This window comes from Paramormyrops kingsleyae, chromosome 6 (genome assembly GCF_048594095.1).
Source record: "Paramormyrops kingsleyae isolate MSU_618 chromosome 6, PKINGS_0.4, whole genome shotgun sequence".
NCBI lineage: Eukaryota > Metazoa > Chordata > Actinopteri > Osteoglossiformes > Mormyridae > Paramormyrops > Paramormyrops kingsleyae.
In genome coordinates, this window is record NC_132802.1 from 7,968,704 (window position 1) to 7,989,217 (window position 20,514).

A 20,514-nucleotide genomic window follows, 5' to 3' on the forward strand; every position below is an offset into this window, starting at 1 on the left:
CCGATGATTTGAGCTCCAATCAAAGTGCCTCCTGTCAGTCACACTAGACTTAACTTACACCCTGTATGTTGGACTTAATTTTGGGGCACGTCAGTCGTGAGGGGGGCAGAGGACAAGTGACTCTTTGAAATCTGACGCCCCCTCTTCCTTTTTTGTTTTCATACATAAAAATGAGCGCTCCGCAATAAAGCCCCTTCCATTAGCGGCGGGCAGATCTGACCCGAAATCGAACGTGACGTTGTAGAAATCAGAAATCTGTACCTAATTGTAGGTGGAGGATGTTGAAATGGGTGGTCGGCGTTACGGGGGAGTCTATCTGATAACAGGCGGGCGTCAGGGGAGGTCTGTGCCTGCTCTATTTGCAGCTTGATAGGCAAAGTCACTCAGTCTGTCATTCCCCATCAGTGAAATGGGGCTTTTATTAAAACCATGTTGCATGGAAGTACTGAATTCACCTTTATCTATTTTTTCCCCAGACCATAGTATTTCTTTTTCCTCCACAGAGCACCAAAGGCATCCTGGATCCAAACTTAAACCTTTCAAGGTCTGCCTGAATGTTTGTTTGCAAGACTTACTGGCATTTACATACACTGATTGGCAATTAGGTGCAGCAATTAAGCATTACCTGTTCTTGGCATTTTTCCGTCGCTGGCATGTATATAAACAATCCGCCGGATGGATTTTAAAAAACAAAATAAAAAAAAAACGAGCTGCACACGTGCGCACGTAAAAACAGCGCAGCCATCTGGCTCCCAAAACGTGTTTTCGCTTATAAGCGCGTTTTTTAAGGAAATAAGCGACTGGTTAAGGCGAGCTTAAAGGCAGACCGCGAACTGGAGGAGCAGGTGCTGACAAGGGGCGTGGCGTAAAGGGACTGCAAGCCCCGAAATCCGGTCCCGGTTAACGCTGACAGTATGCTAACCGGGATGGGGGCAGCAAGTAGCCGTGTCCATTAAAAGTTGGTGCATTAATAATAATAATAATAATAATAATAATAATAATAATAACCTGGTGCCTGTAGCTTCTGATATATGCTCCAGACCTACATAGGACTCTGCATAGCAGAAGCGGGTACAGAAAATGGCTGGATAATAATAATAATAATAATTCTTTTATTATTATTATAAAGTACAACACCAAGTCACCAATTAAACTCTACTTCTCATTATTTACTGAACACCGTCTTTGAATTTGCCAGAGTAACATAAAGTACTATTTTGTCAGTTTACTCTATCAAGTACTGCATTCAAGCACAACATTTTTTTTTTTTTTTTAAAAAAACACCAGCATTCCTTTTTTCAAGTGGCAAAGGATTTGTCGATAGACTCGAGTTCACTACAGTAGAAGCACAAAAAAAATTGTGACGACAAAAATGATCTAACGTTTGTTTTCCTTTTGGAAAAGAGTGGGGAGGAGTGAGGGCACCAAAGATAGCAAGGTTAATTGGGAAAATGCTCTGGAGCAATGATAAAATCTAGTCTGCAGGCTGTCCACGTTCTCTTCAGGCGATTGTTTGGTCTGTGATTGCCCACCCCAGTGAAAGTCAGCAGCGAACTTGACCAGGAGCACAGGGCCCTGTTTGTAACCCTCAGTATACATCCCCCACCCCCACCGAGGCCTGTAGAAAATGAGAAGCCATCTTATCAAACAGGCGAAATTCACAGGAAGCCTTTCAGACACACGAGGTCTGCATTGATTTTTTTTTCTTCTTTTTTTCTTCCCTGGCACCCAGCAGCAGCCAGAAAGGTGATACGAAATACCAAGAAACACGCTGGCAAAGAAAATCAAACAGTAACCAGGAAGTGGGACCCAGATTGAGAGAGATTAAAAGGAATCGAGCGGCTTTATTAACGCGACCGGTCCGGGGGCGTCGGAAGAGTGTTGCCATCGAGTCTGTGACGTGGTTATAGAAAAACAACATGGCAGTGGGGGCCTGATCTTGACGGAAATGTACGGGAAACGGGGGGGGGGGGGGGTGAAGGTAAACAGCTAAAGTTATTCCTGCGGGAGCAAGCCGAGCCCAGCAGCAGCGTTTGCAATCAGGTCAGGATGACGGCGCACTTCGCTCCCCGGGTAACGAGATGAGGGGAGCGTGTGGACAGGACGAGCGCGCGGACAGGGGGAGCGGGCGGACAGGACGAGCGCGCGGACAGAGGGAGCGCGCGTACAGGGGGAGCGTGCGGACAGGGGGAGCGCGCTGTCATGGCCACGGCGTCAGTGGCGTCAGCGTTCCCGGTCACCTGCGCGGACAGGGGGAGCGCGCGGACAGAGGGAGCGCGCGTACAGGGGGAGCGCGCTGTCGTGGCCACGGCGTCAGTGGCGTCAGCGTTCCCGGTCACCTGCGCGGACGCTCTTCATATTTCACACCTTCGCTCGGGAAACGTGGCTGCATGAGCTGATAGCAGGACTCACCGTGTGGGTTTCGTTGGCAGACAGACCCCCACCCCCCAAACCTCCTCTACTCCTTTACACAGCAAAGAGAACCATATCTGAGGGGAGGGGAGGGGGGGGGGCATTCTCTATGTATAGGGAGCTCATTACAGGAGCTGCATTTCAACTGGCTGTGAGACAGTGGCCAGGCTGGTAAAACTCATTAAGACAGAGTTACTTTTTGTTTCTCAGTCCAATTGGTAATTTACAGAATAACGGTACAAGGCTGGAACCTTTTGGAAATGGACAGGGAAGGCGTGTTGTCCATTTGCATGTATAATAATATATTTTTTATTTTGCCACCACCCCCACACAGGGACGGATTAAGGTGTACAGAGGCCCCTAGGCTACAGTAGTCTGTGGGCCCCCCACCCCCACCCCCCTCAGAGCCAATGGGGGCCCCCTTGCAGGCTGGCACACGTGGGGCCCCTAGGCTTAAGCCATATCTAGCCTGTGCGTTAATCCGCCCCTGCCCCCACACACATTCAATAACTTGTACTGCCCCCCCCCCCTGAATGCAGATCTGAAAAGGATGCAAAGATTATCTTGCATACCTTGAAAATATGAGGCGAAACGCTAATGAAATCAACATGCTGGAAACTGTTCATAAAAAAAAAACCATTATTTTAATGGAGTATTTTCACTGTTAAAGGGCTATTTTTTCAATTCCTGAGGGTACAGGACCACACTGCAGCCTAAAGTCTGGAAATCATTAATTTACTTATTATATACAATGCAAATCATCCCCCTTTAACCTACGCCTCATATCATTAGTTATCATTATTATTTTTCACATTTGACTAAATAGAAATTGTGGTTTATGTGAATCTTTAATAAATTAAAGATGGAGTAAGGGACACTAGCCCCAGAGGAATGCTTTTTCATATATGTGTATATATTTATTTGACTATTTTAATCTGCTGGAGAAGAAGTGTACTTACTGTACATATGCAATAACTGTGGTAATATATTCCCTTGGTATGAATATAAAGGCTACTGGAGAAGAACAATATTCATGAAATAAGTAGACCAACAATCACAAATAAACTAACCCTACATAGAAAACCCTGGTGATGAGGTCAATGGCTGACAGCTGACTGAGTGTGGGCGAGGCATCTGTGCCAAGCAGGCCCACGGACGATACAAGATAATGACTGTCACCCTGTCAAGGGTCAAGACTCCAAGTAATGTGGCTCCCACAAAGGCTCAGTCATGTTGAGCGGCACAGTTGGAAACATGCTTTGGATAAGCCAGGTCTTCCCTGCTGAAAAATGCCCAAAATAGACAAGAAGCCCACAACTCAGACCACGGTAGGATTTGCAGACCTCCCATATTTTATGGGATCAGCCGCTATGGGAAAATGAAATGCAGTCCTGTGTCACCAACATGTGACGAGATTGGTCGTGTATTTTGCCACTTGCCCACCCCCGGAAAATTTTGTCCACTTGGCAAAATTTATTATGGGAGACCCTCTCACACCGTCGGGGACCTCCCACCCTACCTGGAAAATTTTGTCGGGATGGTGTCACGTATTTCTTCTGATTGAAAGTTCCAGCCCTAGAACAGAGGAGCTATGGCCACCTTAGTCTATATGCCAAGGGGGGGTGTGGGGGGGTTTATACACTACTAACACTCCTATACCTCTGTAATGAGACTGGAGGGGCCAGCAGTGACCGATGAATGACAAACCCATAAAACATGCAGGAAGATACCCACCATCTTTTGGCTCAAGGCACACCCACCTGCCAAAAATGTAGCTCCCCCCCCAAAAAAAAAAAAAAAAAAAAAACTTCCTCTACGGTATTTGGCAGCTCTCGAGAGGGACAGTAGCCAGTATCACTTACACCTCAGGGCCCGGTATCACCCATTCATATATTCATTGCCAAATCTATTTATTTTTTAATTGCCAAATAATACAGGCAACAGCTGGGTTGTGAAAACATCAGAAAACTGACCCACTCACCTGATTTGGAGAAAGAAACTCCTGGTTATTTTCATTCATGTACATGTTGTCACCATCAAACTGTAAACAGAAATAAAAAATAAAAAAACATTGAGTGAATGAGAGGGGAAAAAAAGAAAAGCGCCTACTAGAGAATCCAATGACTTTGTCGCATCCTCTCAACTTCGTCTGCCCTTTGATTGGGTAATTACAGTTCATTACAGGGGATGTAATTAGCCTGGTCAAGCTGGGTAACAAACAGTGCCCCCCCCCCCCCCCGTCCAGCCCCACCCACCACCCGCACTCATGAGGATGGCCGAGTGCTCATGGCACATTGGCTCTCACATGATAGGTGACAGCAGACGACTAAAACACGGCTGATTGCAGCCGGAACAGGCATCAGAGCCTCGTGAGTCGGCAGGGAGGGGGGGGGGGCAGAGCACCCAACGGCTCCACCACAGCAGGAGGTCCTGCACCATTGCGGCCTGCCAGCCGGGGGGGGCGGAGGAGAGGGTGCCGTGTTACCTAAACTGCCGGATAGGCTGTGCCAAATGGGATTCATACTGCCATCAGACCTGTGATGTTTCCTAACCCTCTCGCCGGCTGATGCTGGGGGGGACGCCACAACCAAATGAGGCCCCTGACTCGTGACAACAGCCCCTACAGCCACCCCAGCCGCACCCCATCCCCCCCCCCCAACCCCAAGATCTCAACCTTTATTTCATTCTTTTTGTGCTTTGAAAGTCAATGCCTGCCTTGACAGTCATGTGTTGTCTGAATGCTAGCTAATCAATTGGCTCACCCGGCCGCTTCATAACACACCTTCCCCCCTCTTTAGCTTGTCAGTTGTCATTGGTTTTACGGGGGAGGAGGTTATTACTGCCGTTGTCAAATTGCACCGCCCTGTTTTTCTCCCGTCCTTCTCATCTTTTTCTAATCTTTCTTTTTTCCCCCCGACTTCCATGCTGAGACTTTATTGTTTAATCTTTTTAATGTATTTTTCATAAGCAGCCATTAGTGTGTCTACGAAATCATTTGCTGCATGCAGCAAGGAAGAAAATATCCATTATTTAAATTGTCGCGGTTGTAGCGTGAAGCCAGACAATGCCCTTGCATTAATACCCAGATATCCTTGCTTTCAAAAACACTACATATGAATGACAAAAAAACAACTAAAATCAAGAGAATAATTTATAAAAAATCCAAATGCAATGCTGCTCGGTTGTTCTCAGGGAAGACTAAATTTGATTAGTATAATCTGTAATGCTAAAAAGAGGATAACCATTAATGTAAACACATATTAGCTAACTACTTGCAGTGCAAATTTTGTACTCTGATCACAAGGTCTAATTGTCAGTCTCTGTTTCCCGTGACAGGCCTGTATCACCACAGTCATCCTAGACACAAATATTGCAGATGATTACAGATGCTAGATTCTGATCCCAGAGCCAGAGAAATTGTACAACTCTTCAGTTACACCATTCTGTTGATTGCTTCCTGTGTATCTGCGACGTAAAACTGAAGGTTAATCATTTAATTCAATACTATTATCTTGATTATTAGGTGCTGTCTACTCAATATGGATGCTATTTCCCCACAATGCCTTGTCTTGTATCTGGGTCTTCTACTTTCCCACTGGTGTTGTTATTCAGTACTCTATTAAAAGGACACTGCATTTTATAACTGCCACTGCCTGAACATAATTCAGAGGTAATACTGATGCTAAAAAAATATTCAATGGTTTTACTGGACAGATATCTCAAAAATGAGACATAAAATTGTCTCCTCTGATCTTACATTTATTACTGGGTGTTTCATATGATCACAGCTTCCGACCTGTAGGTAGCAGGCTGAATAAAAAGCAGTTATATTCAGCAAGCTCGGCCGAACAGCATACTCAGACAACCTCTCTCCTTCTTTTTTCCTCCGCTCTCCTTCCCGGTGAACGACGGAAGTGGCAAAATGGTCTCAAACCCAATGCAGACAACAAACAGAAATATCAATTAAAAAAAGACAACCTGACACCAAGTCCTTCAGTCTGAATGCATGGGGCAGAGAATTAAAACAGACTGTGTTGGTAAGCATTGAAGACACCATAAGTATGAGCCCATCAGAGGAAATTCTTTCTATCATTCTACTGACATGCCAACGAATGCAACTACTCCGACGGTCTTAAAGTCCCCAATCATTAAACAGTGCCTTCTGGATACAGGACCTAGTAGGCCTATTTACGGCCAGTTCTAGGCAGAATTCTTTCACCTTACTATGCACACCAGTATTCTGTGTCTCTTTGTATCTCTTTCCAGATTCCAATGAAAATATGACGCAACAGAAAAACTAGCATTCTTTTAGAATTTCAGGGAAAAAATGGTAAAAAGTGATTTTTCCCAAAGCCACTTTTGGGGAATAAAGTATTTAAAAATGCATTTCCTTAAAGTTCCTCCGATTATTCATTATTTCCTTCCTACGATTATTCGTTTTTTTCCCTTAAAAATACAGACGCCACTGATTTTTAAAGTGGTACAAACCATAGTAATTATTCATTGACAGTCGGACGACTCCTTCGCTTACAATGGAAATATTTTCATCCAAGGACAAAGTTATTAGCCAGTTCTATAGGATGATCTCAGTAGTGAGCAGGGAGTGCGCAGCCGCGGCCAGATGCCGCAGTTAATGATGTAGGTAAACTGGACCGCTGAGACGGCGCGTGCTTATGCTAATGATCGCGCGCGTGGCCACAGGTGGTCATCTTATACACCTAAATGACATTTTTATTTTTGTTTTTTTTTTTGCATGGGGATTCAAACTATAATAAGTAATGCTGGGTTAGCCAACCGAATGTAAATGTGCGCCGTTTCTGCTAAGTTAGCCGCTGAAAGGCGGTCTTCACAGAACGCTACACCCGTCTCACGGCCGTCTGAAAACTGCGTCACCGGAGCCGAATGATTCTTTTAGTTATGGAGATGGAGTGACAAGGCCTTCCTTCCCATGCCGCTGGGTGCGACCTCTACTATCTGAAAGCATGAAGTGCTTCATTTATTTAAGTAACAACCCTAATACGCTGTCATAAAGGGGTGAACCTTGTCCGTGTATTAAATTGAGCGGAGTACGGTGGTTGGACACAAGGGCAGCCTAGAGAATAACTCGAAAAGTACCTTGGTTTCAGGAGGCTGCTTTGCAATCACAAAAGACTGTTAAAATATTTTATTTTGTTCTCTCTGTCAAGGACATTCTGGAGTTTTCTTTACAATGGAAGACTACGGGCTACCTCTACTATGAAAGGAAGAGCCCTGTGGAGGACTGACATCTGACAAGTCTCCTGCTCTTACATCTTCCACTACCATCACGCTGGGTTAAATGGCTGTTGAATCTCCCGTGGGAACAGAAAAAGTGGCCAAGATAACAAATTTCTATCCTTGGTGCTTCCCTTCAGCTCAAGAAAAGGCCAGCATTAAAAAAACAAACTAACAATATGCAAACAATGAAAAAAAAAAACATATGAGCCAGGTATAACGAGCAGACATCCTTCATGAATCCACGTGTTCCGCACGATCCCGTCGTACTGACACAACCGTCAACATCTGTTGACTCGCGTCCTACTTCTTTTAGTAGTTGGAGACCCAGGACGGATGGATGGATTACACAAACCTTCTTTGAAGGGGTAGGGATTAATTAATTTTTTCCCTCAACATTTTTTGTTTCTTTCTAGGAAATACATCTGACAGTGACTGATTAATTGAAACGCAACTGTTTAATAGGAGAAACTAAAAATGCTCTTGATGACATCTGCGCAACGCCGTGTTTCTCGACAAATCTTCCTTTACTATACCGTCGTTGACGTGTCGGCAAGAAGCCCCCCCCCCCTCCCCGCATGAAGGGGGGCTACGAGACCCGCAATTAAAATCGTATTATCTAATGGTAGCGCGCTGTTACGGTCCAGGCGGTCCGCGGCGGTTCGCTATTCGAGCGTGGACCTGCGCGGTGTAAGCTACTCGGAACCGCGCAGGGACCGCTTCGTCCCGGCAGACTCCAATTTAAATGACAATTTATCCCTGCCTGTTTGTCATCAGTCCAGGCATTATTCCGCATTCACCACAAAATTATCTTTCACCCACACTGCTTTTTGAGCATCCCTGGCATTCAGACAGCATTTTCTATTACAAATCTAATTGCACATTCCACACAGACAAGGGCTCATTAAGCCTTAATTACACACATGTTGTTTTCTACAAACATCTCCATTTGGATTGCTTTGCATTGTAATTGTTCAGCGGGGACTGCAGTTTGAGATTTCACAGATTGTCGTGATGGAAGGAGCTGACTGGATCTAGGTCATGCCTGGTGATAAACAAGCCATAGTTCAAAAATAATATCCCCACACAGTGGAAGTAAAACTAACTACGGAGAGAGTCTGGATCTCATGTAATATTTACAGCACTCTAATAGATAGCATGTTTTTCTGAGCCAATTTCCAGCTGGATTTTTATTTGTAGATTACAGAAAAAAATACAAAATGAACCTATTGTCCTGTTTTTCTTCTTAGATTTTACTTTGTTAATGCTTTTGTTAAATCGCAAAACTACTAACGCAACAAGAAACACTGCGTATAACAAAGGGGGAAATCACAAAGAAATATACATTGTATACTTTACTGCTACTGCAAACATTTTTTTCCCGCACGACATTCATAGTATTGGCTTCGGTGTTAATTACGCTGAAGTTCGGTGTATCTACTTGCTTGTCCCCTCTCGAGCTGTGACTTTGTCATTGTGTAAGCTTTACTTTCCAAAAACGCCTTGTGAAATGTTTTGTGCACGTGTTCTATTTTTGTAAATGAATAGTCGTACAAATGCGCAATGTGAATTGCACATCTGCGCAAAGACACTGTTTACACAGATAAAGGTAACAACCACTGCAAATTGTACCGCATTTCCTATGAAACAAAGATACTATTATAAAGAGACAAAGGCAGAAAGCTGAAAAAAATCTCGTTCTTTTTCGTTTGTAAGTTCTGTGCATTATCAGTTGGAGAAGGGGGTAGTTTGTGGCAGAGAGATTAGTCCACAAAAAGCAACTCATTAGGTTTATCTGTAGTTTATGTCCCTGGATTTAATGTCACCACAGCAAACACCATATGACATGCAGGATGTATATTTTCGTTTCTGTCACGGCGTGGTTAAAAATGGAGGTAAAAGACTGTGTACCCATCTTATCTGCACATATTTACAGTGTCACTACATCCATCAGATGATGGCTGTATACACACAATATGAGAAAAATCAGTGACATCGATTTGTTAAAACAATTTCCTCAATAAAATTGTGGTCTTGTGAATTAGACAGTCTTTCCTTACTCCTATGATCAGATCACATTAGGAGTCATTTATGCAGAGATCCAGAATATTCCAATTCATGTTTCCACAGACTTATCCTCATAACTGTACCATTTGAGTAGCTGGATATTCTCTTTCTGTCACTTTAGATTACAGCATCTGGTCCCTTGTTAGCCTGTTAGTTTGTAATATCCTCTGATACAACGCTTAATTGATTATTCTCAAATTGTCATCATCACTCTACTGCGCTCTCTGCACCTGTAAGAAGAGTAAGATCACCCCCCCAAACACACACAATGACTGATAAATTCTTTGGAATCTTTGCATGTGCATTATGAAAATTCTGCAGCGCAAAAAATATAGTTGAAAGGAGACACATCTGGACACATCAGCAGCCCTTTCCTTGCGTTATATAATGTTGCCACACTTGTGTGAAACTGCACCAAGTAAGCTCACAGTCTTTGTAACTAATGTATACAGATCAGGATTTGGCACAACCTAGGCCTACGCACAGAACATCTATTTCCAGCTATTTCAATGCAAAACTGCCTGGTATTTTATTTTAACCTACTGCTACAGCTGACTGCTGATATTGCACTTAATGTAGGTGATTAAACCACTGAACAGGTTGTGTATGTACTTTTGAAAATGTGTAAATTGTCATACGTCTATGTATTAAAATACAAAATCACAGTCGGAGCCGGTCCGATAGGTTGAAAGTGCTGAGAAGTAATGTGTTTAAATTTGTTTATGTAGCAACTCCAGATTAAAGTTGTAAAGGATTTTTTTTGAGCATCTCCTTATCGTTTCTTGTGTGAGTAAATGAGCATAGTTTTCGCAGATGCTGGCAGTATCCTGGAAACCAGAGCTGGGCCTAGAAGGACTGTGGACCATTAATATGTCTGGAATGAAGGTAACAACTGTGTGGGGACAAAGAATGAGGAAAAAAATGCCCTCTTTTATGAGCGTCTGAGATTTTTGTCAGTTTATGTAAGAGAATATTTCAAGAGAAAATGAATTCCTTGCAACTTTAAAAACCTCCACTGGTACACTAACTCTCTAAAAATAATATTCTGACAGAGCGGAATTAATGGGTACTCTTCAGTCATTCCGTGCAGAATGGGGTTCATGCAATATTTATGGCTCTCCCAGCCCACCCTACAACCATCTTTCAGTTCCTATATAATTAACTGAGCAAGGCTTTAACTTCAACCTGGAACAATCAGGCCTGAATCCTGAAAGGGCCCAAACATGTCATCCCCCCCCCCCCCCAAAAAAAAAGGGAGGGGAAAAAAAACAGCTCTTCAGAGTTGCCTTTCAGAGATAGGAGATGGAAGAAGTGAGACTGAGGAATGACAGATTTGATGTTAACACGCCCAAAGCAAACAATGGCAATGTTGCTGACTGCTTCCAACGTTTTATTGTGCCAAGGCGTACAACACACACACACCACACACACACATGCACACACACACCACACACACTCACATAGCGTTCCATAAGAGAGAAAGCGTTGCCCGTGGCCACAGAGACTTTGCCTCTGTTACTGCTAGATAAGGGGCACTGGCCACATCCGGGACCTGCAGGATGGGTTCCAAGTCAGCTGTACAGTGAGCTTGCAAGCCTGGCCAAACGGCTCCCTATTCAGTATTTCAGCCTTTTTTTAACCTCCTTGTTGAGTCAGGCTTATTAACACAAAGATAAGGTTGTAGCCATGGCTACAGTTAACGCAGCCCAGTAAACGGAGCACGAGAACACCTCCGTACAGTGCGCTCCGTTACTGTATCTCAAGGTGCCGGCCAACGTTTGAGAAGGTGCATGTTTTTCCATTTACAAAGCCTGAAGAGGTACTTGGTCATGTAATTGTGCTGCATACAAAACTGAAGGTCCCTGCTGCTACTGCTTGTCCAATCCTGCGCACAGCTGAAGTCTCCAAAAGTCTCCGTAACCCAAAGTGGAGAAATGAAACTTGTCAAACATTTCCAGGGCTGGGGAAATTTTAATTGACTTCACTTCCTGTGAGAAACTTCCAAAGTTTTACACACTCTGCAGAGATGCCTTTGCCAAGTGGAGTCTTTTAACAAGGTGAGAGAGTCATAGTGTGCTAAAATAAACCTTTATAATAGAGAATTGATATTATTATGTAGCAAGGACCGGTAACAAGAAAATAGCAGGAGGTAGAAAGGGGAGTTCCACCCTTGTTTCCAAGGTGACCGTTATATTAGGACACAAATGTCAAGGTGATATAGTGGGGACTGTTAGCCGTTTAAGTGACTATCTTGGGTCAAAAGTTTAGAGTGTGGTGGGTTTTTTTCTTCTTCCCCCAGGTAACAGGTACCAAGTTACCCTCAAATATAACACTAATTGCCCTTCAAGTCCAAGGCAGAAGCTACAAAAGCAAAGCTTTCTTTCCAAAAAGCCAAATACTGTAATTGAAGATATCCAATACTAGCCTTGATTGAACCTACATTCTTTAAATAGTTCCTAAAAATCGTCATCTCAGCAAATACTGGGTCATCCCTTAGTTCCCAATTTTGTGGCATTTGTGTAAGCTACCGTAATTCAAAACAGAAATCTGAAATATTTAAGTGTCTCTAGTAAAGTTGGGTTCACACTTTGAGCTGAAGTGTGCAAACGGGAGCTCTGACACGGCACAGCATGTGACAAGCTCCGCCACCTGGAGAGGGCGTCCAAAACACCCGGCGTGAAACCCACGGCTTCGATACCTCCTCGGCAGAAATGTGAACGCAGCTCGAGGGGGACACTTCCCCTTTGCCTGTAAGCATCGCTCTAGGCGGGAATGGCGACCAGTGAGGCCTAAATATTATATATATATATGTATATATATAATAAACTTTTTTGCACAAAATTTTCTTGCAATGTAGTTATAATGCTGGAAAAACATGTTCTAAATTTGCCGGAGCTCTCCAATATTGCTGCGATCCCTTTCACAGGGCATTTCTCTAGGCTACAAAAAATATTGTATCAGTCAATGCCACAACTCAGCACCTTCAGGCGCCCCGTGGTGGTGAGGTGGCAGCTGTTTCTATCACTCAAACCCAGTTCTCACGGTGGAGCAGAGAGAGAATGGGGACACAGTGCCGCATTACACTATCGCTGCTTTGTGACGTATCCGGGGACACGTCCGCAGCCACATCGCTCAAAAAAAAAACCAAAAACAATAATTGAAGAGGACATTTCCCAAACTCACGCAGTCCATTTTTGTTTGTTTTTGGAGATGAGACTCGTTTAATACTTCCTCATCATATGTTACAGTACTGGGAACCAAAGCTCACTCAATCCTCATGCAATCCAAAGAAGAACTTTCGTTAATGTTCCACAGAAACTTTCTCGAAATCGAATCCCGTGGAGTTTTTGGAAATCTGCTCTCCAGTCACTCAGCCTGGGGGTGGGGGCCCGGGGGTGGGGGCCCGGGGCTGGGGGCCTGGGGATGGGGGCCAGGATCCGTTCGCTCTTAACGTTACAGGGTGTAAGAGGAGCACGTGGCTTGAGGAGAAAAAACGAACGGGGCCTCTGAGAGAAACAATTCAAAAACTTATTGTGCGCCCCTTTCCAACTGCTGTGGAAAACAGCGAGCTGAGTGAGGTTGCTCGGGTAGGGTAGCGGATGCAGCTAGGAGGCCACTTTTAACTGAATATGCTAAAGGCAGATGCTGAGATGAAAGGGCAGTGTGAATGTCACAGGGCCTGTCAGTTCCTGAGTGTTGCCTCTGCTCACCACAACATCTGATGACAGCAATGGAAAAAGTTTTGGTTTCCTTTAACATATAATTGGTCGCCTTTATGCAGTTTGCAGTCATGTACGTCTTTCTTTAGACTTTAGACAATGCGGCTCATTCGCCGTAACGGGCGTCAAATATAAATCATTATAGCAGAGGAAACGGGCCTGTTAATTTTAATCGGATTTTTTTTTGTTGCTATTGTTCTCCTGCTTCCTTTCAGCTTCTGAAGTGTATTATTAAAGCTCTATCTGCTGTTGTGTAATGTTGGGAGCCAGAGAGGGAAAGGTACAAAAGATGTTTCCTGTGTAAAAGGTGCAGTGACCGGGTTTGGAGCACCGTCAACTGAACACAAACGTTCAGTCTTTGGCTGCCTCCTACTCTGCTTTGTGCTGTTAGTCAACAATTAAAAAGGAATATATATATATATATATATATATATATATATATATATATACATACATGCCCCCCCCCCATCACTCAGAAGACTGGGACTTTATTCTTGGGGGGGCAAGGAAGCACACAGACGAGTCTGTTCACTGGTTTGGTGTCAGACTGTTTATCATTTTTATGATACAAAAAGGCACAAAGGAATCACCTGCCTTATGGATTGCATATACCACCACACAGGTACAGGCTGCATATAGGTAATTAAGTCGTACCTTTAAAAAGCACACCTACACCTGCAGCCGGGCCTGTTACTTATTAACACTCCCAGGGATTAGGAAATTAGTAGGGGTCATAATGAAATAAAGAGATGCTACGTTTCCTGACAAGAGGCAGCTTATCCAGGGTGAGCCCGTTTGAATGGTTTGCTGAAGTATTTCTCTTGTTGCCTTCACTCAGGTAGGGTTAGCTTTGTTGAAAAGGGAGTCACACTTTCAAAAAGATATTGTGACGGTTAAGCAAATTAAGGGATGACCTTGTTTAGGTGAACGTTTTACAGGTAAAAACCCTAAATGACCACAAAACGGCAGCACGGCACCGAGATAGCGAGTGACGTCAGGAGCTCGTGTTAATGCAGGTGAAGGTAGCAGGGCGGCAGCACGGAGGCCCTGGGCCCCCAGACTTTATTCGGTTGGAGACAGTGCTACAGGGTAGAGCTGGGGGCCTCGAGAGAGCGTGCCAGGGGGTGGATGGTCTGTGGGTTATACCCAGGTTTCCCACCATAAAACCACCAGACCACTACAGCTCTGGCTCCTGAGGACAGGGGATGGAGTGGTGGGGGTGGCGGGGGGTAGGGGGGGGTGAACATGCGTGGGAACGCGGCCGTGTCTCACCCCTGCAGAGGGCAGTCTTTTCCTGTTGGGGTTGGGGCCCATTGGTAGGGCGCTGTGTAGAAGCCTAAAACCCTGCGTGCCTGCGCTGTATCTGGTCTGTGGAGAGAGAAGAGAGACAGGAGGGGGGAGGCTTCAGTTTCCACGCAATTGGGTTGGGGGGGCTGGCGGGGGAACCTTCCAGAATACGCGCCTCTCTCGCCTCTCAAAGGTAGGCAAAAAATGAAACTCTCGGATCAAAACATATCGATATAGTTAAAGACTAGATCAAACGAGACAAAAACGAGACCAAGACGAGACTAGAAATGGAAGATCAGGAATCGAATCGACAGAAATTAAACCTCCATAAATAATTACGGCCTCAAAAGCTATGTGAAAATGCAATATAAACTAAACTAAACTAAACTAAGACATAAACTAAAAAACAATAGTAAATCATGGCAATGAAAAAGCTGGATAGCTTACAGCATGGTTTACAGGCTGTGATGCAAAGAGCCGAAACGGTACAGTAATTTGTCTTTAAAAGTGACACCATGTGACAGAAAGTAGGAGGAGCTTCAAGAGCGACTGCAGGTGATGCCAGGAGTGGGCTAACTATGGTGAGAAAAACCTGGTGATCCTAGCCAACCGGCTTCGCCAGCCGCGCTTCCCCCTTCACTCCTGAGCCTCCAGGTGCATGCGCGTTAAATAAAGTTGCTCTCCTTCAAACTTTTCGCAGAAGCGGCGAGCCGCGACAGCAATCCCTCGGACAGTCAGGCAGGAGCCGGGAAAAGATGTGAAACCACTAGTACAGACGGTGCCAAGGCAACGCAAGGAGCAAGAGCGCTTCACTTTCTGCACCATGTCACAAAATGTATAATAAGAAAACAGGCAGAAAGTTCTGCCGTGATCCACAGGCTGCAGTGAGCGGCAGTACCGCGGATTGCTGAGGATCTAGCGCGGTAAACGGACTACAGACTCCACATTACATCCTCAGCTTCCCTTTTTTTTTCTGCCTTTTTCCTCACCAGGAGCTTCCTGTATTAACGATCCCGAGGTCATGATGAGCAGATACAATAAGATGGCAATTAGAGAATAAAAATGGGCAGAGGTAAGGGCTAAACAGCCATCTGCGCTGACATCCGCTCGATCTTCGCCCTGTGCCTGGCTCTGTAAATAGTGTGCGAGGACCGTGATGAATTAGCCCGGTGCCGGATAATGTAAACAAGCCGTATGTAGCTCCATATTTAATAGGCCTTTGCACTTAACGCTGGCATGGAGCAGATGTCTTTGCCAGGACACCTCCCCCGGGAGCCGGGCATTCTGGGAGTCGGCCATCATTCACTACTGCCCTGTCACTGGCACATCAGTCCACACTGGTAGCAGTGAAATGGCTTCGTTATCTCTCATCTGGACGGGGATCACACCTACTGGATTAATCTACTCATGCGGATGCTGGGCATGGAAATGAAGGACCCACTTTTTGGGATTTTATGCTTAAACACAACGTTTGTGGGAGTTTTACCTACGAAAAATGTTCTGAGGGTATAACGAAAAATGACTGGTTCAGAGAGATAACCAATCAGACTGTAGAGGAGGTGGGTCCAAGCAACTACGGGATGCAGGATCAGGACATATGATTGGTTGGTCCTGCCTCCTGTAGTTGCTTGATCCCACCTCCTCTACAATCTGGTTAGTTATCTCTCTGAACCAATCATTTTTCCTTCTGCCCTCAGAACATTTTTGTGTAAGTAATACTTCCATGAGCAAACACAACACAAGAAAAATGTTGTGTTTGCTAGTTTCTTGGGGCTTTAAAAAAATGCCACGCTTTGGGTTCAAAAAGTGGAAAAAGGTAAAGACAAACCATTTAGACCTGGAAGCAGAGGTTGGAGAGATGATCGATTCAGAGTAACTTCAAAAAAATAATAATTAGTGCTGTAAGCACCTTGGGGTTAGAAATTCATCTGGGCTGATATATTTCTCCGTATCCTTAAGTGGAAAAACCCTGAAGGACTCACAAACTTTATAAAATAATAAAAGCACTTTCACCTTGGTGCTAATGCTCTTGTGCTACTAATTCTGCTTAATTATTTACTACTAATGAATAGCCTCGAGCAACGTCTTTAAATTTCAGAGATCACAGGAAGTCTATGAATTATCCATGTGCAGTACTTGGATACATTGGTCCAATTACGGTTTTTATTATCTTAAATATAAAAAGGCTGCGGATATGTTAAATTTCGCCTAATAAAAACCATCCATTCCTTTTAATGTAAATAATTATGCCTCATTTTATAGTCATTCAGTCATAAATCTGGCTTTAGAAGTGTTAGAATTCTCTGGGTGAATATCCAGGTAGGATATACAGTAAAACCTTCATGCTGATAAATGTCTGTCGTCCATTTATTTCATGTATGTAGCAGAAATCCCCCAGTGAAGAGGAAATGCTTCCTTGATCTTTGGACACTGTCCAAACACTTTCCTGGCACTTTGGAATAAACTCTGCCCCCCGGTCCATGTGATGCTCCCGCACAAGCAATCATTATTTGATTTCAGGAGAACCTGTGACCTGGACCACCAGAGGACCGAGACCATGTAGTGTTTTGTTTCATTAGGCCCTTCTCCCCTGCTGGAGGACATATGCTAGCATGCTATGCTAATCAAAGAGTCTGGTGGATGAGGTGACTTGGACTTCCAGGAATCCAAGCAGTTAATAAACAAATAATCCAACTATGGAACTCACTGCCACACTGTGCATAAACATACAGAAGAAATAGTAATACCTTAATATTGGATAGATACCTTAATAGGACAGATTTGTGTCAATATTATTGTGTATTGCACAGAATGATTTTACACTCCAGGTTCTCTTCCTGAAAACTTGGGGGAACTGATGTAAAATCAGATGAGGTTCAGTTATGACATGTTCTGTCATTTCCTATACGGAAGGGGAATAAAAACAACAGAAAGAAAAGAATAACACCTACGATTCGGTTTTAAAGAAGCGCCATTCTACAATCTAGCCTTTGATGGGAAGTCTTCCATACCGGGATGTCAGCGGAGGCATGTTAATCTGCATGTAAACATGTGTGATTGCATGAGCTGTAAAAACAAAATGCCTCCGTGTCTCGGAGGGAAGGCGTCTTTGGATCAGTCCGCGGGCCTTGGCCAACGGTCTAACTCAGTGACGGCTTGCCGGGCCTGGCGCTCATGGGACAGGCCAATCAGCACAGGGCACACAGAATCTAGCAGATGTAAGCAAGCACTGGAGGAGAGGTCAGGCATTAACACAACCGTTAGTGGCGAGGATGACAGTGGCCTCTGTTGTTTTTTTTAAGCAATGTGTTTTTGCCCCAGAGCGGACAAACTTTCACACAGAGTCTTTAGATCAAAGTTTCTCACCTTCCTGCTGTATTCTTATCTACATTTATTTCAGCGCTGCAGAAATAATATGGTAGCAGTAGTCATTTTCCACACCAGTATATCTCTGCTTCCTGAATTCATTTTCAAAGCTATTTGTATTGCTACTTGTATTTAAAATTTTAATCAAATTTAATACATATTTAGATGACATCACTTAATTTTCTGCATAGAGTATGACCTGACATGCAGCCTCAATGCACATGCATACAGCCTCAATGTACAGTCATACAGCCTCAATGCACATGCATACAGCCTCGATGTACATGCATACAGCCTCGATGTACAGTCATACAGCCTCGATGTACAGTCATACAGCCTCAATGCACATGCATACAGCCTTGATGTACATGCATACAGCCTCGATGTACAGTCATACAGCCTCGATGTACAGGCATACAGCCTCGATGTACATGCATACAGCCTCGATGTACAGTCATACAGCCTCGATGTACAGGCATACAGCCTCGATGTACAGTCATACAGCCTCGATGTACATGCATACAGCCTCGATGTACAGTCATACAGCCTCGATGTACAGTCATACAGCCAGGATGTACATGCATACAGCCTCGATGTACAGTCATACAGCCTCGATGTACAGTCATACAGCCAGGATGTACATGCATACAGCCTCGATGTACAGTCATACAGCCTCGATGTACAGTCATACAGCCTCGATGTACAGTCATACAGCCTCGATGTACATGCATACAGCCTCGATGTACAGTCATACAGCCTCGATGTACAGGCTTACAGCCTCGATGTACAGTCATACAGCCTCGATGTACATGCTTACAGCCTCGATGTACATGCTTACAGCCTCGATGTACATGCATACAGCCTCGATGTACAGGCATACAGCCTCGATGTACATGCATACAGCCTCGATGTACAGTCATACAGCCTCGATGTACAGTCATACAGTCTCAAGCTGTTTAAACACATCCTCACAAGACCTTAAGCAAGCAGGATTTGTTAACATGACACTACCAGCTCGACCTGAGGCACTTAAAATTAGCAACACAATTTTGTGCCTGTTCATACATGGGAGTCGTTCGGGGTAATTACCTCATTCAGATACAGTGCGGCCCAGCAAGGACTTGAATCAGCAACCTTCTGGTTAGAAGCCCCTGCCAGCCATCACAGCGAATTGTTAATGATCTGGCAAACCAAAGCTGATTATCCTCACTGACAGGAAGCCAGAACGTCAGAGAACTACAGGGTGGGAAACAGGACCAAACGCTGCTCCCTTGGAGAAGCACCTGAAATAGGGGTGGGGGGTGCAGGATGTTCCTTACCAACCCCCAAGCCCTTAATTTTGTTTCCTGATTGATTACCGGGAGTGTCAGTCCACACAGTTGGTGTATGAAATGGTAATCAGACACTCATTAAAGATAACACTCTAAAATCTGATTGACGACACATGCACCCACTTCGCTACCCCATCAGAAGAAAGGCTAACATTGTGAGAAACATCTTCCAAGCTGGACAGCGCCACCTAGACACCGTCTATGAGTGAAACCCGGCTCTGCACTCGCACCCGTGCACAACTGTACTGTGTTGTTGGTGGTTTCTGTTGGGGAGGGGTAGGGGGCCTCAGGTGAGCACGTCTTAGTTAATGCTAATGCATTTCTGATGATCTCAGGGTATTTCCAGCATTCTGTTTCCAGCATTATTTTGAATTCTTCAGATACTGAGCGGAATGAACTCTATCTTACAAAACTGTATGAGTTACCCCGGTCTTGTTTCTCCGGTTGCAAATGAACATGCAACATTTCTTATCTCCAGGAGAAAAAAGAGCCAAGTCTCCACTGCAGATTCCCTGTGGCTGTGCAGCATCTCTGCCTGCGATTGCTGGTTTTGTTCCAGAGCCTAGAACTCTCTCTGAAGACTTCTGCTCTGACGGATTCCTATTATTCCTGGAGTGATTACGGAGGCAAGCCTATTTAAGGGGCCGCTTTCTTCATTCCGAACACGTCTTCTGCACCCTATGCTGAACACAAACACATTTTATTCTGGCAGAAATCTCTTACTGTTTATCGCAGCAGGCATCAGAGAGGTGTCCAAGTGTTAAACCGTCCAAATCTCTCCACATACTCACACAGATTTCCCAGACATGTCTAACAGTATGTGTTAAACTGCTCATTCAGGAGACGCTTTGGGTTCCTCCACAGATAACTAATAATTTATGCGACACTTGTCTTGCAAAGGATGCAGGGAAAAACCCAGACTAAGCATCAAGTGTTACTGTAGCGTGATCCCACACCGTGATGCCCATTATGATGAGAAGAACAGTAGTGTCTTTTCAGATTGCCAGGTGGTATCAGCTACTGCTGGGATGCCATGTCATGCCGTACTGATCTACCAGCTGCACTGCCTGTGGGGGCTG

The 20,514-nt window shown here is 44.5% G+C and overlaps 1 protein-coding gene across 9 annotated transcripts in view; it reads right to left on the minus strand.

Moving 5' to 3' along the window:
• Positions 1-20,514, minus strand: part of LOC111855862 (TOX high mobility group box family member 2-like) — a 140,082-nt gene that overhangs the window by 49,479 nt on the left and 70,089 nt on the right. For 4 of the 9 annotated variants that reach the window (XM_072713563.1, XM_072713559.1, XM_072713561.1 and 1 more), the window contains 2 exons: positions 14,724-14,819; positions 4,394-4,453 (listed from right to left, as the gene is read on the minus strand). In XM_072713563.1, coding sequence (XP_072569664.1) covers positions 4,394-4,453; positions 14,724-14,819 — 156 coding nt within the window. Of the gene's footprint in view, positions 1-625; positions 773-4,393; positions 4,454-6,900; positions 6,961-14,723; positions 14,820-20,514 lie in introns of those variants that run through there. The other 5 variants (XM_072713568.1, XM_072713562.1, XM_072713566.1 and 2 more) reach the window with 3 other exon arrangements.